Source organism: Silurus meridionalis, chromosome 9 (assembly GCF_014805685.1).
Source record: "Silurus meridionalis isolate SWU-2019-XX chromosome 9, ASM1480568v1, whole genome shotgun sequence".
Lineage (NCBI taxonomy): Eukaryota > Metazoa > Chordata > Actinopteri > Siluriformes > Siluridae > Silurus > Silurus meridionalis.
This window is the reverse complement of record NC_060892.1, coordinates 22,791,960-22,815,067: the sequence shown is the minus strand read 5'-3', so window position 1 is coordinate 22,815,067 and position 23,108 is coordinate 22,791,960. Positions and strand designations below refer to the sequence as shown.

The window sequence follows — 23,108 nt, the reverse complement described above, 5'->3', positions numbered from 1 at the left end:
AACTCAATATAAATATAACTCGAATTCTACAAACTTGATAAGTGCTAATTTAGGTATTTCAGGAAGAGGTAGGTCTTTAGTCGTCGCTTGAAGATAATCAGGGACTCTGCTGTACGGACATCTAGGGGAAGTTCATTCCACCACCTCGGTGCCAGAACAGAGAAGAGCCTTGAAGTGTACTTACTTCTCATTCTGAGAGAAGGTGGTACCAGTCGAGCAGTGCTGGAGGATCTCAGACAGTGTGGTGCAGTGCGAGATGTGATGAGGTCACTGAGGTAAGATGGTGCTGGTCCATTTTTGGCCTTGTAGGCAAGCATCAGTGTTTTAAATCTGATATGTGCAGCTACTGGAAGCCAGTGAAGGGAGCGTAGCAGTGGGGTGGTGTGGGAGAACTTGGGCTGATTGAACACAAGTCGTGCAGCTGCATTTTGGATCATTTGCAGTGGACGAATAGCGTTCAGGGGAAGACCTGCCAGCAGAGAGTTGCAGTAGTCAAGTCTTGAAATGACAAGAGACTGAACAAGCACCTGGGCAGCCTGTATGGACAGAAATTGTCGAATCCTTCGGATGTTATAGAGAAGAAATCGACAAGAACGAGCAACATTAGCGACATGTGGGGAAAAAAGACAGTTCATTGTCCATAGTTACCCCAAGGTTACGAGCAGTGGCTGAAGGGGAGAGCAGAGAGTCATGAAGTGTTATTTGGAGATCTTGACCTGGAGATTAATCACCTGGGATGACCAGCAGTTCTGTTTTGCTGGGGTTGAGTTTTAGTTGGTGAGCACTCATCCATAAAGCTACCACCCCCATGCTTCACAGTAGGGATGGTGTTCTTGGGATGGTACTCATCATTCTTCTTCCTTCAAACACGTTTAGTGGAATTATGACCCAAAAGTTCTATTTTGGTCTCATCTGACCACATGACTTTCTGCCATGACTCCTCTGGATCATCCAAATGGTCATTGGCAAAGTTAAGACGTGCCTGGACATGTGCTGGTTTAAGCAGGGGAACCTTCCGTGCCATGCATGATTTCAAACCATGACGTCTTAGTGTATTACCAACAGTAACCTTGGAAACGGTGGTCCCAGCTCTTTTCAGGTCATTGACCAGCTCCTCCCGTGTAGTTCTGGGCTGATTTTTCACCTTCCTTAGGATCATTAAGACCGCACAAGGTGAGATCTTGCATGGAGCCCCAGTCCGAGGGAGATTGACAGTCATGTTTAGCTTCTTCCATTTTCTAATGATTGCTCCAACAGTGGACCTTTTTTCACCAAGCTGCTTGGCAATTTCCCCGTAGCCCTTTCCAGCCTTGAGCAGGTGTACAATTTTGTCTCTAGTGTCTTTGGACAGCTCTTTGGTCTTGGCCATGTTAGTAGTTGGATTCTTACTGATTGTATGGGGTGGACAGGTGTCTTTATGCAGCTAACGACCTCAAACAGGTGCATCTAATTTAGGATAATAAATGTAGTGGAGGTGGACATTTTAAAGGCAGACTAACAGGTCTTTGAGGGTCAGAATTCTAGCTGATAGACAGGTGTTCAAATACTTATTTGCAGCTGTATCATACAAATAAATAGTTTAAAAATCATATATTGTGATTTCTGAATTTTTTTTTTTTAGATTATGTCTCTCACAGTGGACATGCACCTACGATGACAATTTCAGACCCCTCCATGATTTCCAAGTGGGAGAACTTGCAAAATAGCAGGGTGTTCAAATACTTATTTTCCTCACTGTATATATATATATGATATCGTTTCAGTTGATGTTTCATGTTCCTCATTTACACAAAAAGTCAAATACAAATTAAACGAAACGTTTGTTAATTTTCCATTTTTTTTATTATTCACATTTAAAAGGAAAACAATCGAAACAAAGTGGCAGATTAACAGGAAGAAACAGTCAGTGCATTGAAAATAAAACTACTTTTCCATTTTCCATTTTATGGGAGGGAGAAAAATCCAGGTCTCCACTGTAATGCACAATAAAATGCTTCAAAATGCAGAGGAACATTTTATGAGGTTATTGTTGATGCTTCTGCTCGAGATGATGTATGCAGGCAGTGAAAAGGAGACTTGTTGAATTGTGTTCATTGGGTCTCTTACTTTAGTAATGGCATAAACTTGTCAAGCACGCAGCAATCCACCAATCAGGATCGAGCGCAAACTCTGTTTTGAACTTGTTTTGATCGCAGCTTGGTGTATCTACTTATCACCAACATGCAGTTCAGCGTCAGTCCAACATCAAGCAGGACATTTTGAGAAAAATAAATGATGGAAGAAACTCCGGACTCGAACTCACCACAACACCCGTGACCTTATTTGCGCTGTTTTTTTAAAGTTGTCGAAAAGAAGGTTTGGTGTTTATGATCAATTTAATAGATATCAATCAGTGTTTGACTCATTAATATCATTTTATTAATAGTTCGGTGTTCTGAGAGTAACATTAGATATTTTTCACATAAACTGAGTTGATTAAGCAAAGAGTCTTGAGACAAAAATGAGAATAGGAATACATTATAGCAATAATAAATCAGTACTTTTTGATAATTAATACATACAAAGGCAAATACTTTTGTACTTTTACTCAAGTGAGCGTTTAAGGGACACTTTTACTTTTGTCATATTTTTGTGTATCTCTACTGTAATTTAAGTACATGGTTTGTCTACTTTGTCCAACACTGGATTCACGCAGTAAACCACTGAAGGCCTGGGTGTGAAATGCACAGCCTGATACTGCTATATATAATATATATAAAAGTCCAGTATATTTTACGATAACTGAAATGAATAACATACACTGAAACAAAGATCTGTTGTAAATGAGTATTTTTGGAATGCCCTGATGTATTACTATCAGCTCTAGCTGTTGACTTTTGAGGTGAAACACCCAGGGAGTCAGTAAAGTAATCCGGTGTCTGTCTTTATCTGTAGGCTCTAATAATGTTTCTTCCCATCTGCACTGTCTGCTTCAACCCCCTTAATAAAACAAAAGCCACACATCAAAATCCCTCCATTCAAGGACACGGTAGTGTGAAGCTATTTTGGCAGCTTGTTTCCTTCAGGAATGCTGACGTTGTGTATAAAATTCGTTTGCATTGTTGAATCCTTCCACAAGCACTGACTTGATGTGAGAATGGGTGTGAAGATGTGCTTTTGGCTGTCGTTGCTCCTGCCAACAGCGGTGCTCACAGGACCACTTGGGAATGATGAGACGGAGCTCAACCAAGACGAGGACTTTATAGCAGTCCAGTCATTGCCAGGTCAGTCTCAAACTTCTGATGTTTTCTTTAGATTTCCTATAGGGGAGATCTTGCATGTAGCAAAGCCTGGCTACGATTCTGTCCTTAGACCGCTTGCACTGAGCTAGAAACGATTTTCTACAACGATTAAACTACGTGCGTTCATGCAGCATTCCATAGCAAGGTCACTAACGTATTTGTGCACCTGTTTACAGGACATGTGTCCTCTGGAGGTCCTGCCAGTTTTACACCTTCTCCCTTGCAGCCTCCTTTGCAGGACATGCCCACTTTTGAGGAGGAGCCGCAAAATCCTGATGCACTGCAAGAAGTCCTTCTTGCTTTCCAACAAGTTTGGAATAAGGACAGTAGTCTGGTAAAACAGGAATTCTCTCAGTTGGGATTTTGTTCCCAGCACGATGGTGCGAGACATTCCCAATTTGAGACGCCGCAGATTGACAACGACACTCCAGAATGTCTGCACAGCAAAAAAGGTACGGCGGATGTTAAATTATGAGTAGTGTGCATATCTGTGAGCAAAGACCATGCTCCAAGGTTTGTCTCTACGTTCCCTTGTCTGTCTTTTATATTCATTTTATTTCCTGTCTTTTTTTTTGTAAGAACACTGGGATGTCGAAGAAGACGGGACTATCGGCTTGACCCTCCACTTCGCAAATCCTGAGAAATGTTACGAACAAACCATTTCCGTAGTGCTCCTGTTTTTCATCAACTCCAGCAACACAGATTTCTTGAAGATAAAGTTCAGTAGTCAGCACCTTCAGCCGAACACCCAGGTGGGAAGGAGAGAAAGAAAAACAATAGTTTGCTGATGTAACAGTATCGTTGTGAGGTTTTACATTGACATTCTCTTCCATTTGTTTCTTCATTCTGTCCCAGGTAGTGTGTGTTTCTCAGGCAACACGCTTTCTGGTTCTTACAGGAGTTCAGGCAGAGGGCTTCATTTACGAGAAAGTAAAACTGAGGATGGAAGTTCAGAATGACAGTGGTGAGTGATGTATTTCCTGCATAAGTATTGCAGCTAGGACTATTCATGATGTATGCAGGTATAACATGAACACTGACATGTGAAGTGAATAACCCTGATTATCTCTTCATCATGGCACCTGTTAGTGAGTGGGATTTATTAGGCAGCAAGTGAAAAAGTTGTCCTTCGAGGTTGATGTGTTAAAAGCAGGATAAATGAGCAAGTGTAAAGATTTGATCGAGTTTGACAAGGGCCAAATTGTGATGTCTAGACGACTGGGTCAGAGCATCTCCAAAACTGCAGCTTTTTTGGGGTGTCCCCGGTCTGCAGTGGTCAATATGAACTGTCGACAAGGTCATGAGTGGCCAAGGCTCATTGATGCACGTGGAGATGCTCTGACCAGTTTGTCTGGCAACATAATTTGGCCCTTGTCAAACTCAAGTCCTTACGCTTGCCCATTTTTCCTGCTTCTAACACATCAACTTTGAGGACAAAATGTTTACTTGTTACCTAAATATATCCCACCCACTAACAGGTGCCATGATGAAGAGATAATCAGTGTTATTGTCTTCACTGGTCAGTGGTTATAATGTCTTGCCCTGATCGCTGTATGAAAATGTATGAAAATGTTTTATTTTTTAGACAAGAAAATAGGTTTGGCTGAATTGCAGGCCGTCATGCATCGGACAAAGACCAGGGTCAAGCAGTCAAGTCCAGTGATTCTTTTGTTCTCCAAGAAGCCTGAGCATGAAAATGTACCTCATGAAAATGGGTAAGTTTCCAAGCAATGTCTTTCAACTAAGTATTCCATTGTCTCTGATGTAACCATCCTGTCCTTTTCTAGGACGTTCCTCTTCTTGTGTGAACTGCAGAAGTTTTTAAATGAGGTCTCCCCTCAAGGAAATCCACTACTTGCACAGCATGAGGTCAGAACACTCAGCCCCGGTGTTCTCCACTCTCTGCCCCCTTTAACTCTTGGAGTGTCTTCCAGCGAGTCCCTTCTTCTTGAGCTGGTCAATTCCACCAATCCAACCGTCTTCTACTTCCCCCGCCAAACCTCAGGACTGACAGCCCACCGAGTGGAGCTGGACCTACAGCCGTCATTGCTCTCGGTGCTGAAATTCAAACTAGACCAGGCTCTAGCGCAAGTGCGAACAGAGGAAGTTGGGCGCGATGCGATGGACACGCTGCGGATTCTCAGTGTCCTCAGTGCACTCCCTGAAGACGGAGAAGCTCCAGAAACAGGTAATCTGCTTACCTGTTTTTTTTTTCAGGTTGCTGTAAATGTTTGTGTGTCTCATTTTGTCTCTTCGACAGGTTTGGAAAACCAGCGCAAGGTCCAGTACAGGGCGGTCTTACTGCTGAAGGCTTTACAGGCTGTACTTGGGGCTTGGGCGGTAGAAAGAGCGCAGAGGGCCGCCCGAGGAGGCGAGGAAGGCCCGAAGCTTAGCCAGTGTCGCCTTGAGAGTTTCACTGTGTCCCTAGAGAAGTACCTGTTGCAACCCACTACGGCCAACATTAAAAACTGTGAGGGAGCATGTGGTTTCCCGCTGATCAACGGTAACAACCACGCTATCCTGCTGAACAGCCATCTCCAGAGTGGACAGCCTCTGAACCGCACACTCTGCTGTGTGCCCGTGGCGTACGACGACCTGTGTGTGATTGAGGTGTACAATGACGACACCACCATTTCTTACAAGACCAACATGGTTGCCAAAGAGTGTGGATGTCGCTAAAATCAGAACCGACCAGTGGTGGACGAAGAACACTAACCATGTACTTGAGCTGAAGTAGAGCTAAACTCGGTAAAATATTATTACTCCATATTACTACCATCTCCATATAAACTTTCACTTGAGTAAAAGTACTAAATTATTTGCCTTACAATTTACTTAAGTATCCAAAGTATTAAGATTTATATGGTCTATTAATAGAATGACATTACTCGAACACTGATTGATATCTATTAAACTTATCATGAGCCCAAAAACTTCTTTTTAACCAGTAAAAAAACAAATCGTGCAAACAAGGTCAGGGGTGTTGTGATGAGTTTGAGTGAGAAGTTTCTTCCATCATTTATTCCTCTTAAAATGTTCTACTTGCTGTTGAACTGATGCTAAACTATATGTTGGTGATAAGTAGATGCCACCAAGCGCCAATCAAAACAAGTTTAGAACAGAGTGCATGCTCAGCGCTTTGTGGTTGACCAGTTTTTATCCACTAATAAATAAAAATAAACGACTGATTTTGCAAAATGTAGTTGAGTAAAAAGTTATTTGACTTTGACATGTAGTCGAGTTACAGTTAAAAGTCTCCCCAAATGGAAATACATCATATGTGAAAATAAAAATTTATGTACGAATTACAATTACTTTGTTACTGTCCACCACTGGAACACACACACACACACACACACACACACACACACACACACATTTATATATATATATGATAAAAGATGTCTCAGATATTACCTTTCATGTATCATTCATGTATCATTTATTTTGCTATTGCACACATTTTTCTATATATTGAAAACTACAATCAAGAACATGCAGAACATATCCAATCTGATAATCAGTGTCAATTACAGCTGTGCAAAACTCTTGTTGTGAGATTTACCTTTTTTGAAGGAATAATAGATTTGACCAGTTTTTGGTGCATATGGTTTCTGTTTTCTGAGATAAATAATGATATTCCTAACAAGAGTAACATTTTTTCCCCAGTGCAGAAACTATTTGAATGTTTTTCTTCCATCTAATAAGTTGGTCTATGTTCATATTTAGTCACACCATTGCTTGTGCATGCTACTTTTAATATAATAAATATCACCAAGATAATGTCTTATTTCTTATGTATTTTACATTTTGTATGCCTACAGATCAGCAATAAACCAAATACTAAATAACTCATTTATCTGACTGTCCTTTTCCCCTCGAGTTGTTCATTCCGATTCGATTAACATGTTCAGTTTTTATCTTTTAGGAGTTTGTTAGGATTTTCTCGCTTGCGGAGTCCTTTGGGCCCGGTCTTTTCTCCGGCTTGCCTGGCTTCTTGGTCTGGGCTAAACTCACTTTCTCCCCAATTCCAAAAGGCAAGATTATCCCACCAAGCAGCTTCAAACTGAAAAACAAAAACAAATTGATTTATAATATGGGGTAAAATGGGGGATTTATAATAAGGGGTGACCCCAAGTAGTCAAAGATTTGATGCTTTAATAAGAGGAGCCTGATTCGACTCCCAGTCTCACAGTCGATGGTGTGAAAAATGAGGATCACAGCATTTTAGTGATATGGGGGTCTGATTTCACTACCAGTTCTTTCCCAATAAATTAACATACAGCCTATTATAATAATTCTTTAAATAAAAAATGTCAAAAGAAAGAAGCTTTCAATAAATATTTTTGAAGTGCCTGAATATATCCAACCATAGATTACATTTTCACTTTCCATGATCAGTGACTGACACGTGAGAATCTTGGCAACAGGGATTGAAATATTTAACAATGTCTGGGAGATTCTGTAACGATATATTCTGTTTCAATTTAATTCTGTAAATTTATTATGTATTGTTTTTCGGTATATTGATGTTGCGCTGTACATAGAGCGCGCTTGCACAGGCAATTTAGCCAAATTGATTTGAGGAAAATTTCATTTATTGGTTATTTTTTAGGTTTATTGACCCAAAATGTAGATTTTTTTTTTCTAGATCTGTGTGATGTTCTGTACATCGTGGCTTCAAAATGTAAGGGTTACATTTTGACTTTCAAATAAAAAACAAAGTCATTGTCAGTTTCCTCGATCACTTGACAGGCAGCTTTGGTCGATTTATTAGTAAGTTATTTCTGTGTGCTGGGTGTGAAAGAAAATAAACACGTACATGATTCGACTATTAGTCAACTATAGGCAAGACTTGGCAATTTTAATTCGACTATGTAAATCCTTAATTGGGGACACCCCTAATGAGCCGTATATTTAGTTTTATATATATAAACTCATATATAAACTCATATATATATATATATATATATATATATATATATATATATATATATATATATATATATATATAGTACCGGATTCATGCCATCAGTATCTTCCGCCACTTCGAAAATCGGCTTCACTGAATCTAAAAGAAGAAGGAGCCTTTATTTAGTCACATGTACATTACAGCACAGCAAAATTTTTTCTTTGCATATCCCAGCTTGTTTTTTTTTTTAAACCTGGGGTCTGAGCGCAGGGTCAACCATGATAGGGTGCCTCTGGAGCACAGAGGGTTAAGGGCCTTGCTCAAGGGCCCAAGTATGGGAGCTTTGGAATCTGACAGGCTGGAATATATGGAGAAAATGTGCACATGTACATGTAAAAAAATCACTTACCTTGAACCATTTCAACTCCAGAGATGAGCACCACAATGGCTATGGCCAGGACTATGCAGCGGTTCAGGCTGATTCCTTTCCATGGGTTCTCCACCTCACTCAAAGACATAATGGACAGAATCCGGCTATATTTCTCTATGAGATGAAACAAATTCATATACATTCACTGTCCACTTCATTAGAAACATCAGTACACCTATATATTCCCTCAGGGTCCTTTTCTGGTTTTCAAACTTCTTTAGTCAAAGCATTAATTGTCTGTGATTTTAATATTTGTTGTTATAATCAGGAAAACCCTTTAAGAATGGCAGTTGTGTCCATTCAACAGGAATAAATCAGAATGTAATAAGACCCCTGGTCAGAGTGGTGATAGTGGGATTTAATAATAACATTTGAATTAAATAAAGAAAATATGGTCATAGTTCATACGGTCTAATTAAAGTTGAAGTTATTTCAGATCATTACCTCATCTCCTTCAAAATCTACCTCAGTTATAGAACATGTACCTAGCCATGTTACCGTGTAAAACGCACATTCACGTCAACTACTGCAACGAGTTTATCAATAATAAATCAAATTATCGGCATTGATTGGACCGGTCTACTGAATGTCTAGAGTCAACGTTCCGCTACACTCTAGATAATGTAGCTTGGCTTAAGGCACCTTAAAATAGGCCACTTAGAAAGTAACAATGATTTCAATGAATTAACCTCAACAATGATGTAACTATACTGAATGGACATTCAGTGGCACACAAATAAGGACGGGTTCAATTCAATTAATTTGTATTCGTATAGCGCATTCACGCAACACTGCACATGGACTCAAAGCAGCTGTACAGAAATAACGCAGTTATAATGTTGTATAAAAGAAAAAAGTTTAGTGCCTGTAAGTGCATTCCTTGTAATTGTAAGTTTATCTTTAATAAGCAAGCCCGTGACAACTGTGGCAAGGAAAAACTCCATGAGAATGCATGAGAAAGAAACCTTGAGAGGAACCAGACTCAAAAGGGAAAACCCATCCTCATCTGGGTGGCACTGAATGTCCATCCATCATTCTTGAAGTGTGCTATTCAGTGATAGATGCTAAAACGCAGAATTGTTTATGCAACCTGTGGTCCTGAGCCATTGTAATAGACTATTGATATTAAATACAGTCCAAAATCCATCCTTTAAGTTCTTGAATTGCTCAGTAAAATAGATCCCTTTTGAGTTTGGTTCCTTTCAAGGTTTCTACCTCATACAATGTACTCTTAGGGAGTTTTTCCTTTCCACATTTGCCACTTGCTCGCTCATTAGGGAAAAACTTATAAGGAACAAATGTCATGCCTCTTTGAAAAATTTGTTTTTTACTAGTTGGAGATTTCTTGCTTGTCACCAAGTTCATCTCAGAGCAGAGTGCAGTGACTAGGCAGCTAATTCCATGAGAGGTAACACTCCATACGATAAATGCTCTTTAAATAACGCTTACAGAGCTTGGACGTAGGCTTCAGCCCATTGTCTTGTTGTATGGTGAAGTTTTAATGACCCGCGGTTCAGGCAGTGGTGTTGAAGTATAGAATGGTAGCCATGTTGGTTCAGTATTCCTTTCACCTGGAATAAGTCTCCAAACTTCCCTGCACCAAAACAATACCAAACTATTACGCTTCCATCTCCAGGTTTGAAGGGGGGGATTAGATGTTTCCACACTTTTGGCAGGCACTAATCATAATACTACTACTAATAATAATTTATTTAATATTTATTTTTAAAGTTACATCTTAAAGCACTTTCGGAGCAATAAAATTTAATTTAATTTAATTTAAAATGAAATAAAATAATAGAAAAATAAAATAAATAAAAAATAAATTAATCATCACAGACACATCACCAAAAAAATCACTTGAAAGCTATCCTGAAAATAAAGTACGCTTTAAGACCAGATTTTAAAAAAACATTAAAAGGTTCAGACTGTCTCAATAGGGAGAGAATTCTACAGTTTTGGTGAATAGGAGGAAAAAGCCCAGGCACCCATAAAGGTGTAAACAGTTAAAAGAAACAATTAAAAGACCAGAATCAGAGGAGCAGAGATCTCGCCTGTGTAGTGTAGACTGTAAATGTGCTTACCAGACCTGGTCTTTGTCAGAATCCTACCTCACTCTGGATTTAGAATCCACTAAAACTATGTTTGTGACAACAAGTGAGCAGCAGAGATTAACAAAACACACCAGATTTAGATCATCATCTCACATCCGAATCTGATTCAGTAGTTTTAGATGAATACAAAACCTTCTGTCATTTCAAGTGCCTTAAAATCAGCTGTAGAAGAACCACAACAAGACCTTCTATACACCTTTAAATAGACTTCAGGCTGAACTGCAGAAAGCTAAAATGACATGAAATCTATACATACATAAATATGATCTGTATATACATATCGAAAGGAATATCACTGCGATAAAGAAGGTATTAAATACGTACCGCGCGTGGTCATGGAGAGGGTGGATATGGTGAACTCAAGTGTCAGAAATTAGTTATTGACTGACAGGCACAGCTGAAAGTGGATTGTAAAAAAAATAAAAAAAATCAAAGGCAGCAGGTTACAGTAAACATGGCTGAGCAGGGTCGAAAGGGTTTCACTTTACTGTTGAGATTTATGCCCCTCGTTTTCAATGCCACAGTCACCACTGGCCCTCTTGTTAGGGATAAACCTAGAGGGTAATTTATTAATGAATTTATAATTTATTAATAAATTAATTCTAAATAATCTATTTATCTCTGTACAGCTGCTTTGGGACAATGTAGATTGTTGAAAGTGCTATACAAATAAAATCGACTTACAATTATTCCATTTATACAACAGAGCAGTTGAGGGTTAAGAGCCATGCTGGGGGGCCCAGAACAGGTAACTTGGAGGTGCTCAGATTTGAACTTTTTAATTATACGTCCAACATATTAAACATTAAACACTGCTTTCCTCTCCTTTGAATTGAAAAGGAGTCTTTGTGCTGATCAAAACCAGATTGTTTTATATAATGCTGCAATGTTTCATGATGATGTGGCAGACAGTCTTATATCCCTGAAATCCCTCATATCTGTGCTACCTTCTGGCTCTCTATTTTAGTTATGCTGCCATTGCTGGTCTTGCCAGAGTCCCTACTTGCTCCCTGTTCACACTGTAAAATGTCTTTATATTTAAGGATGATGGGTTCCCTTCTAAATCTGGTTTCTCTCAAGGTTTCTTCCTCAGACCATCTCAGGAACTTTTTACTCGTCACAATTGCCACTGGCTTTCTTATTAGCAATAAATTTATAAACACTAATGTATAAATTTACATTTTATAGCCTCTGTAAAGCTGCTCAGGGACAATGTCAATTGTTAAAAGCACTACACAAATCAAATTTATTAATGAACAAGCTTCCGTGTGTGAAATCTGGTCGTTTTGTGTAGTATATTTATACAGTAAGATAGCAGTTTATGATTTGATTTTGTGTGCTGTTTCAGTGTGGAGTGTGTGTAGAGTGTATGATGAGTGTATAGCTGCATATTGTGTGTAGAGTGTGTGAAGTGTATAGTTGTACAATTTGTATAACATTGTGTAGCTTGTGTGTGTAATGTGTGGTGAGTGTATAGTTGTATAATGTATAGAGTGCTGTGTAGCGTGTGTAGAAGGTTGTGTGGAGTGTGTCTGTTTAGTTGTTTAATGTGTATAGTGTTGGGTGGAATGTGTGGTAAGTGTATAGTTGTTTAGAGTGTATAATGTGTGTGGTGAGTGTATAGTTGTATAATGTATAGAGTGCTGTGTAGCGTGTGTAGAAGGTTGTGTGGAGTGTGTCTGTTTAGTTGTTTTATGTGTATAGTGTTGGGTGGAATGTGTGGTGAGTGTATAGTTGTTTAGAGTGTATAGAGTGTATAATGTGTGTGTGGAGTGTATAGTTGTATAATGTACTGTATATAGGTTTTGAAAAGTGTGTATAGAGTGTTGTGTGAAGTTTATAGTTGTATAATGTATATATGTTGTGTGAAGTGTATAGGTGTATCATGTATATAGGTTGTGTGGATTGTGTGTATAGTGTTGTGTGGAGTGTATAGTTGTCTGATGTGTAAAATGTTTTGTGTGTGTGTAGAGTGTAGAGTTGTATAATGTGCCATGTTGTGTGGTGTGTATGTGGAGTGTATACACTCCACATAGATGTATAGTATAATGTGTATAGTGTATAGCTGTATAGTGTGTGGAGTGTGTGTAGTGAGTGTTTGTATAGTGTGTGGTGAGGGTATAGTTGTATAATGTGTACAGTGTTGTGTGTGGAATGCCTATAGTGTTGTGTGGAGTGTATAGTTGTATAATGTATATGTTGTGTGGATTGTGTATATAATGTTGTGTGGAGTGTATAGTTGTCTAATGTGTAAAATGTCGTGTGTGTGTAGAGTGTATAGTTGTATAATGTGCCATGTTGTGTGGTGTGTATGTGGAGTGTATAGATGTATAATGTGTATAGTGAATAGATGTATAGTGTGTGGAGTGTGTGTGGTGTTTGTACAGTGTGTGGTCAGGGTATAGTTGTATAATGTGTACAGTGTTGTGTGTGGAATGCGTATAGTGTGTGGAGTGTGTGTAGAGTGTATAGTTGTATAATGTGCCATGTTGTGTGGTGTGTATGTGGAGTGTATACACTCCACATAGATGTATAGTATAATGTGTATAGTGTATAGCTGTATAGTGTGTGGAGTGTGTGTGAGTGTTTGTATAGTGTGTGGTGAGGGTATAGTTGTATAATGTGTACAGTGTTGTGTGTGGAATGCCTATAGTGTTGTGTGGAGTGTATAGTTGTATAATGTATATGTTGTGTGGATTGTGTATATAATGTTGTGTGGAGTGTATAGATGTATAATGTATAGTGTATAGATGTATAGTGTGTGGAGTGTGTGGTGAGTGTGTATAGTGTGTGGTGAGGGTATAGTTGTATTATGTGTACAGTGTTGTGTGTGGAATGCGTATAGTGTGTGGAGTGTGTGTAGAGTGTATAGTTGTATAATGTGCCATGTTGTGTGGTGTGTATGTGGAGTGTATACACTCCACATAGATGTATAGTATAATGTGTATAGTGTATAGCTGTATAGTGTGTGGAGTGTGTGGTGAGTGTTTGTATAGTGTGTGGTGAGGGTATAGTTGTATAATGTGTACAGTGTTGTGTGGAATGCCTATAGTGTTGTGTGGAGTGTATAGTTGTATAATGTATATGTGTTGTGTGGATTGTGTATATAATGTTGTGTGGAGTGTATAGTTGTCTAATGTGTAAAATGTCGTGTGTGTGTGTAGAGTGTATAGTTGTATAATGTGCCATGTTGTGTGGTGTGTATGTGGAGTGTATAGATGTATAATGTGTATAGTGAATAGATGTATAGTGTGTGGAGTGTGTGTGGTGTTTGTACAGTGTGTGGTCAGGGTATAGTTGTATAATGTGTACAGTGTTGTGTGTGGAATGCGTATAGTGTGTGTGGAGTGTTTAGATGTATAGTGTATGTGGAGTATATAGTTTGTATAATGTATTGATGTATAATATGTATAGTGTTGTGTGGTGAGTGTGTGTATAGTGTTGTGTGGTGAGTGTATAGTTGTATAATGTGTCGTGTTGTGTGGCTTGTATGTGGAGTGTATAGATGTATAATGTGTATAGTGTATAGATGTATAGTGTGTGGAGTGTGTGGTGAGTGTGTATAGTGTGTGGTGAGGGTATAGTTGTATTATGTGTACAGTGTTGTGTGTGGAATGCGATAGTGTGTGTGGAGTGTTTAGATGTATAGTGTATGTGGAGTATATAGTGTGTATAATGTATAGATGTATAATATCACACTTGTGTGGTGAGTGTGTGTATAGTGTTGTGTGGTGAGTGTATAGTTGTATAATGTGTCGTGTTGTGTGGCTTGTATGTGGAGTGTATAGATGTATAATGTGTATAGTGTATAGATGTATAGTGTGTGGAGTGTGTGGTGAGTGTGTATAGTGTGTGGTGAGGGTATAGTTGTATTATGTGTACAGTGTTGTGTGTGGAATGCGATAGTGTGTGTGGAGTGTTTAGATGTATAGTGTATGTGGAGTATATAGTGTGTATAATGTATAGATGTATAATATCACACTTGTGTGGTGAGTGTGTGTATAGTGTTGTGTGGTGAGTGTATAGTTGTATAATGTGTCGTGTTGTGTGGCTTGTATGTGGAGTGTATAGATGTATAATGTGTATAGTGTATAGATGTATAGTGTGTGGAGTGTGTGGTGAGTGTGTATAGTGTGTGGTAAAGGGTATAGTTGTATTATGTGTGGAGTTGTGTGTGAAGAGTATAGTTGTATAATGTATAAAGAGTGTGTAGAGTGTGTGGTGAGGGTATAGTTGTATTATGTGTAGAGGTGTGAAGAGTATAGTTGTATAATGTATAAAGAGTGTAGAGTGTGTGGTGAGGGTATAGTTGTATTATGTGTAGAGGTGTGTGTGAAGAGTATAGTTGTATAATGTATAAAGAGTGTGTAGAGTGTGTGGTGAGGGTATAGTTGTATTATGTGTAGAGGTGTGTGTGAAGAGTATAGTTGTATAATGTATAAAGAGTGTGTAGAGTGTGTGGTGAGGTATAGTTGTATTATGTGTAGAGGTGTGTGAAGAGTATAGTTGTATAATGTATAAAGAGTGTGTAGAGTGTGTGGTGAGGGTATAGTTGTATTATGTGTAGAGGTGTGTGTGAAGAGTATAGTTGTATAATGTATAAAGAGTGTGTAAAGAGTGTATAGTTGTATGCCGTGTGTGTGTGTGTTGTTGGGAGACACGCCTCAGGCCGAATAAACGCTGATGTAATAAACACCGCTGCTGCTCACTGCCTTTTCACACACACGCACACACACACACACACACAGAGAGTCGTGAAGTAGAGCAGTGCGGTGGTGCCGACGCTGTCCGGATGGTCAAATCGAACCTGCAGACGATCCTGAATAGTCACTGTTTTGCCCGAGAGAAGGAGAGAAATTTCCCCACGATGCCGATCGAAGTCGCCCACAATAACACTGAGATTAAGAGGTAGGGGTCCGATATTATCCTCTCAACTGACCCTAATGCTAAAGCTAAGCTAAATGCGGGCTAACTGGCTAGCTCTGCGGCCTGGTGGACTTTAAAGCCTTCCTGGACTTTGGTCAACACATGTACACACACTTACACACACACACCAACACACACATTCACTAAATTAATAAAATGTGTCCGAATTATTTTACAAATAAGAAAACTTTTTTTTTTCCTCCCTCAGGCGCTAGTTGACGCTGATTAGCACTGTTTTTTAGCGTTAGCATCGGTAGCTGCTGCTGCTAACACGTAACCTTGCTGTTTCACTACCTCGATTTCCTGCCAAATATAAAGAATATTTCAGATATACGCGTATTGACAGTATAAATGATGTATTTAGTTATTGTTATATAAAAATATTAAGATGTCGGTTTGAACTGACAGTGTTATGTGGGTTGATGGGAAGCGGGAGCGCAGAGATTGAGGCACGGGGCTACTGAGGGTCGGGTCGGGCCGCAGCACCGCCAAGCTGCCGCTTCTGGGCTTCTGAGCCAAGGCCCATAATCCCGCCGACTCTTTCTCTTTCTTTCTTCTTGTATATCTTTATTTTTGTATATCTTTCTGTATTTTCATATCTTTGTGTTTATCTTTTGTTTATCTTTTGTGTATATCTTTCAGATTTTCCTTAATTTATTTTTTTCTATCTCTTTATTTACTTGTATTTCTTTCATTACTTTTAAAAGTACACAGCATAATTCATACACGAAAACAGAAAGACACAAAAAGATATATATATTTCTGTGTCTTTCTGTTTTTGTGTATGAATTATGCCATGTGTACTTTTACTCTTACTGAATCCTGCATTTGGTGTAATTGAATTGGAAACCTGTGGGGTGGTAACACGGGAATTAAACACTTAAATGTGTGGATTTTATTATGCTCACTGGCCATTTTATTAGGGACACCAGCACATTCATGCCAGTTGTGCCAATCACATGGGAGCAGTGCAGTATGTACCATCATGCAGATTCAGATGAAGCGCTTCAAATGTTCGAACATCAGAAATAGGGGAAAAGTGTGATCTCTGTGACTCACTGGGACTCTGACCATCACAGCTGCAAAGACTGATTATTTTAGTTACAATAGATTTCAATAGATTTGTCAGCACTAAGCAGATCTCTCATAGATCTTTCTCACTGGCATCTTTTCACATCTTTCACCATTGTAAACTCTTTAAACTCATTTTTTCAGCAGTTTCTGAAATACTCAAACCATCCCATCTGGCACCAATCAACAAATCCCTCATTCCAATGTTAGATCTGAACATTGTCTGACACTCTTGGCCTGTTTAGCTACGTTTATTCATGTGTGTTTACACAGAGCATTGTAAACGGTCACAAATCCAATCCATGTAAACACCTCAATCGGGATAAAAATGCCCAAACAGAGCGAAATTGTAATCAGTTTGAGTGATATGGTGATAAGACTTTCTATAAACCCGAACAAAAATAAAAATCCTGACATGTGAACGCGTGTTTACTTCCTGTGCCCATCTTTTCCTCATACCTTCCAGCAGTAGTATGTCTACAAATTAGTTTGATTAAGAGCAACACTAAACATTAGAATAACACGCATAAGGAATAATGGAACACCATGTTGACAGGACAGGACCCAGACTAATGTGCGCATGTCACAAAGTCATTCAGATTAAAAGCGTGGGCACATGCAAACACACTATCGGATTAAATAACATCTCATTTAAACAGACAACAAATCATTCAATCAGAATGACAAAAACGTGTACATTGTAAACGTGGCTATTGTTTCAAACATCCTCTTTTTTTTTTTTTTTTTCTTCTGGTGTTACCACATTGTGGCTTCTTGGAGATCCATTGTACATGTTCACTTAAACTGTTACTTGAAACGTTTGACATTGCGCAGTAGAATTGCCACTTCAAAAATCCATACCGATATATTTTCAGGGTTGCGTGTGTGGCAGATAACTTCTGCTGTCGTTATAATTATATTCAGTTCAATTAATTTTTAATTGTATAGTGGATTTGTATTTGTTTAAACAGATAATGTGGTGATTAAAATGAATAAGATGCTCTTATAAGTTTAAGTTTGTCCCTGGTGAGAAAGCCGGTGGCGACAATGCAACAGCGGCCTCTAGAGGCACATTACTGCTACCGCGTACTGTTTGTTTGGACAAGTGAGACTGCGCTTTTTTCACAAAGAGCGTTTTATTTATTAATTATAATTAATTTATTATATAAATAGATTTATTCATATAATTAATATTTCATTTAGCACAGTTTTATGATTAAGTACTCTTGTATTTTTAAAATTTTCAATACTGTTTTACATGGAGCATTTTTTATTTTTTATTTTTTGATCCAGTGTCCACATCTCCTTCTGACTTCGCCATCTTGTTGCGGCAACGTTTGTGTGCCCTGAACACAGGGTCACGTTCCTACGTGAGCTGTTGTGCAGCTGTTGTGTCATACTGATGTGTCAGCAGTACAACTGTCACTCTTCTCTCCGCTTTCAGCAACAATAACAACAATCGCAGTTACTATGTCAGAATGACTCTCAGTGGTGGTTTTTAAGCTCCTAAGCCACCTGTTTTAACACGTTAGGGCTTGTTGTGTAAGGCATATGCACTTGTTTGGTGTTTCTGTTCTTGCTCAATGTTTTACCTCTCGTGCAAATATTGCAATCATCTATTTTATTCGCAGAAGCAGATATAAATAAATAAATAAATAAATAAGTAAATAAAATTTTTTTTTTAAAAGGAATAAGCATTCTACAGGTACTACAGGACCGAGGGTGTGAAGTGCCCCTTGTAACTGTTTGTGATGTATTTGTTTGTGCAGTCCCAGCAGGTGCACTCGCTGTTACAGTAACCCGTGTCCAGGGCCTCTGTGGTGTTCCTGATGCCCCTCACCCACCCCTAAAGATCCCAGGTGGGCGAGGGAACGATCAGAGGGATCACAATCTTTCAGCTAAGTTATTCTATTCTGTAAGTACCTGCATATTTGTCTGTATTGAACCATAAATTATTTTTATATTTATATATATATATATATATATATATATATATATATATATATATATATATATATATATATATATATAAATATAAATAAATAAATAATTATATATAATTTTAGTCTCTGTCTCGTACGTTGAGGGTTTTTTTTTTTATGTATTTATTTTTTAACATTATGTAGAAGATATTTTTAGAAAGTTAAATCCTAAATGTAAAACACTTACATACACATCTGTATTACCCGAATGGGGTCTAACAAATGTAAACTATAAAATTTATTACATTTTATTGAATCAGTTTAATTTGTGGGAATTTATTCAATTACTCAATTTAATCAAAATAATAAGGTGTATAGTTATTCTTTTATATAATATTATAAAAAAAAATCCATATGATTTAACCAAGCATTTTTTTATTTTATTGTATAAAAAAGTGAATTATTCACAAATGTTAATTACAGTGGAACCCGGTTATGTCGATGTCCTAGGGGGTCGCCAAAAAGCATCGAGATAAACAAAAATCAAAATGGCGGCAATATATTAACGTGCTTGAAATTTCTTTATGTACATGATGTGCGTTAATAAATGAGAATGTGCATGCACGTGTTTTTGGAGGGTTTTTCACACAACAGCGTTGCTGCGATTTGTTTGATGAAGGCATGCTATAAAAATACATACAGTACATGTTTATCTGTCAGGAATCCACCTGCCACGCCCCCTTCGGCGCCCCCTGCAGGTGTTTTCTCGGCCGCTTTCTCTGAAGCTCCCGCGGCTTCAATCGCGCACATATGGTGCTCGTTTATCATCATCACCAGCTCCTATTTAAACTTCCACACTCTCACTGTCCGTTATTGTTGGTATATGTTGGTTCACGGCGGTCGTTGTTATCGCTCATGCGTATCCCAGTACGTGTCTTCCCACCGGCACTCTCTCAACGGCTGCGCTTTTCTTCCCAAAGCCGCGCCGCGCCCCTACTAACACTACGAACACTAGCACTAACTAACAGCAGAGATTCACCAGTATACAATAAAACACCTGTAGCAGCTGTAAGCCTTGATTTTTCCGACACTTCCGCGAGTTCTTCTGCGGCTGCACTGAGATAACCGACGTTAAATGGCAAATTTTTCCCCCTTGTGCTCGAGATATTAGGGTTCGGTGACATAAAAAAACGACATAACCGATAAAAAATGCTTAGAAAAAGCGAGAATTTGGCGGTTCCACTTAAAAACGTCGACTTAATAGGGTTGTCGAGGTAACCGAGGGTGAGATTACTGGGTTCCACTGTATAATAAACTGCATTATAAAAAAAAAAAATAAAGCAGTTTTGTTTTTCATTTCGCGCAACCTGTTGAATGATTAAAGGAAAGAAAGCGCCCAACTGCATTCTTTGTTTTATCAAGTTGGTGAAGAAATAGCCTGAGTTTGATTTGATTTTTCTTCCCTCCATTCACTAGGACACTCAGATGCTGGTCCTTGAAGAGCCTCGACCTTCGAACAGCCGAGTGCGTTTTTTGCTCTTCGAGCGGCGCAGCTCCGAGATCAAGCCGGTAGTGTGGAGGGGATCGCTGGTCGGACTAAGGCTTTACATCGAGATCCCCCCAGGAGCACTTCCTGAAGGAAGCAAGGATAGGTTAGAAACCCACATATGCATGTTGCTGTGGTTACTGCAATTATCGTTTGTTTTTTATGAATAAAATCACTTTGATCATCTTGTCTCCAGTACAGTATATACATTAATGGACAGGTTTCTGGACTCCTGACTATAGGATTTGTATCTCCTTTTTTGTCTACATTTGCTGTTTTATTAACCTCCACTTTTTCTGGGAGATGTTCCACTAGATTTTGTGTGGATTTGCGCTCATTCAGCCACAAGCGTGTTAGTAAAGCCTGGTACTGGTAGAGGTGAGGATGCCTGGGGTTCAGTCAGTGTTCACATTTGTCTCAAAGGTGGTCTACAGAGTCAGCGCACTCTAACAGGAGGTCTTCCACTGGAACCCATGTAGAACATATCTTCCTAGAGCTGGCATTGTGCACAGGGGCATTGTGATGCTGGGACGAGTTTGGGTCTCCTGGTTGAAGTGAAGGAAAAACGTAATGTTACCATACTCAAAGATGTCCCGCACAATACAGTTTGTGGAAGAACCACATTTGGTGGGAAAAGTCAGGTGTCCCAATACTTTTGTCCATATAGTGTATCTACAGCATCCTGTTTAAAAAATTTGTAAGAATTTGGTAATGCACAGGAACGAGCTAATTTAGTGCTTCCTCAAAATATATAAGGCGAGTTCTCACACAGGGAACATAGAACACAGAAAAGATACAGTTAATAATGTGAGCGCTCTAGAAGTAATAAATATGATATTGAAAACCCAGCATTTTGTCTGCCGTCTTTTCAGTGTATAATTTATACAATTGTCTACGGGAACAGGTTTCAGAGCATTGGAAGAAAGATCTCACTTGAAATTGTTAAGGCAGTGTGCACTGTTTCCAGTGAGTCAAAACAAACAGCTCGTGGCACCAGTAATTCGCCTCTAGAGGCCGCTCTCCTACTGTATAAAGACCAATAGACGCAGCCCGGAAAAACTATCGGTATGGAGTACTGCAGGTTTTCATGGGGGATGTGGAGAAAACCCTGTGTATAAGCACACATCTCTGTGTACACCAGTAGCAGATCTCAAGATAACTTAATACACACTATTACCTGAAATAACAAAACAGATGATCTGTGGTAAATCTTTATTTCAGTGAAGACTTCGTACAAGAACTTGCATGTAGACTTTTCATTCAGATATTAACACGACCCCTTGTTATATTTGTGATCTTGCAGCTTTGCACTCCTGCTCGAGTTTGCAGAGGAGAAGCTTCAGGTTGATTACGTTTTCATTTGCTTCCAGAAGAACCGTGAGGACAGAGGTACGTCTTTTCTCAGCTCTGCGTTCGTGTTTTAAAGTGTTCGCTCAATAAACTCACTCTTCCCCGTGTACCTACAGCATCGCTCCTGCGGACGTTTAGTTTCCTGGGCTTTGAGATTGTGAGACCCGGTCATTCTCTTGTCCCCTCCCGCCCCGACGCTTTCTTCATGGCTTACAGCATCGAAAGAGAATTGGACAATGATGAATAATCCTCACCAATCCATCACTTCACTTCACGACTTTGTGCTCGTACACTTTTCCTTTTTTATTTTTCTTTCATCAGTAAAACAATCTGAACCATTTTTTCCTTTTCTCTCACACGCATCTTCATTTTCTGTGATTTCTGCAGTAGTTTCTTATCAAAGTGGTGCACAGACTGTGTCAGTTTGCATTAGTGAAGTTTTAATTTCAATCATTAGGCAATCACATTCCCACACACTGCTCTTTAGAGGCTCTGATTCCCATGCAGCAAATGTATGTAAGTAAATTAGTTTCCTGATTTTTATGCTTGTATTGATTTTGTTTGTGTGTGTGTGCATGACTCCTTTTTGTTCAGCGTTCACTTGAGCTACTCTGCATGTTATAAGAGAGTGCAAAATAAATTTGCTCTGCCTACGCCCTGGGTTTGTTTTACCAATATGGGTCGTTTTTTTTCCTGTTCTTCTCATCCTGACACCAGTTCCAGTGTCCTCAATAAATACGTTTTCCAGTGTAATCCTGGTGTACGGAACAGTGACTCTCGTCTAGCCTTTCAACACAGTTGGGCCCATGTACCTTCTGGTCATTGCATTTTTATTTTATTTTAAAAATAAAATAAAAAAAAAAAATTCTTCTAAAATCTCAGAACCAAACTACGGAAAAACGAGTTTTCCCATTTCTTTGTGGATTCACGGGAAAAGAAAATCAAAGATAAACTAATACAAAAGAATTAGATTTTTTGAAAAATGTCTACTTGTAGAACTACAGAAGCAACATCACAACAGATTTGGATCAGAAGTGGACGTAGCTTATGTACTGAACGATGATGTACACTTTGTGTAATAAAGGTGGGTGTAAACATTACCATTAGGTGTAATCAACATATGAACTGAGCAAATCTTTAAAGACTTTTCATTGAGAGCACATTTCAATGCTGTCCCTCCCAATAAACCCAAACTTCGGTCCATCTTGCACCAATCAGCCCTAAAATAGGGTCAGATTCTGACACCAGCAGATCTGTACAGCAGTTAAACGAAGCAGTATCTCGGGTGGTTACGGCTCAACTGTTCGAAAGGACCAGGGTTCAAGCCCCAATATCACCAAGCTGCCACTCTTGGGCCCTTAAACAAGGCCTTTAACCCGTTGTGCTCCAGGGGTGCTGTATCCGCAAATAATTTCACTGTGCTGTAAAGCAGTGGTCCTCACCCCCTGGGTCGGCACCAGTCCGTGGGTCAAACTGTTTTCTTTACTATCTGATTCTAAACCACGTTTTATTTTGGAAAATTACCGTATTCTCGCCGCCACATCTATGTATGACTC

At 39.0% G+C, this 23,108-nt stretch overlaps 2 protein-coding genes across 2 annotated transcripts; both read left to right on the top strand.

The window, feature by feature from the left end:
* The first annotated feature begins 3,038 nt into the window (after positions 1–3,038).
* On the top strand, positions 3,039–7,132 carry amh (anti-Mullerian hormone). The gene is made up of 7 exons (XM_046858335.1): positions 3,039–3,263; positions 3,458–3,733; positions 3,861–4,033; positions 4,137–4,245; positions 4,867–4,996; positions 5,069–5,469; positions 5,542–7,132. Exons 1-7 carry the CDS (start codon positions 3,137–3,139, stop codon positions 5,958–5,960), a joined length of 1,635 nt encoding a protein of 544 aa, XP_046714291.1. The 5' UTR covers positions 3,039–3,136; the 3' UTR covers positions 5,961–7,132.
* An 8,306-nt stretch (positions 7,133–15,438) lies between these two features.
* On the top strand, positions 15,439–22,205 carry oaz1a (ornithine decarboxylase antizyme 1a). The gene is given in 6 exon segments (XM_046858336.1): positions 15,439–15,645; positions 18,504–18,561; positions 18,563–18,649; positions 20,133–20,308; positions 21,506–21,591; positions 21,669–22,205. Coding segments are annotated over 6 exon segments (654 nt in total). The 5' UTR covers positions 15,439–15,529; the 3' UTR covers positions 21,800–22,205.
* The last annotated feature ends 903 nt before the right edge of the window (positions 22,206–23,108 follow it).

What these genes read in the sequence shown, in the direction of transcription:
- amh (XM_046858335.1), top strand. Translation starts at nt 3,137, where the DNA reads ATGGGTGTGAAGATGTGCTTTTGGCTGTCGTTGCTCCTGCCAACAGCG. An exon ending in AGCAGTCCAGTCATTGCCAG is followed by an intron (nt 3,264 to 3,457) that starts GTCAGTCTCAAA and finishes ACCTGTTTACAG; the next exon opens with GACATGTGTCCTCTGGAGGT. An exon ending in ATGTCTGCACAGCAAAAAAG is followed by an intron (nt 3,734 to 3,860) that starts GTACGGCGGATG and finishes TTTTTTTGTAAG; the next exon opens with AACACTGGGATGTCGAAGAA.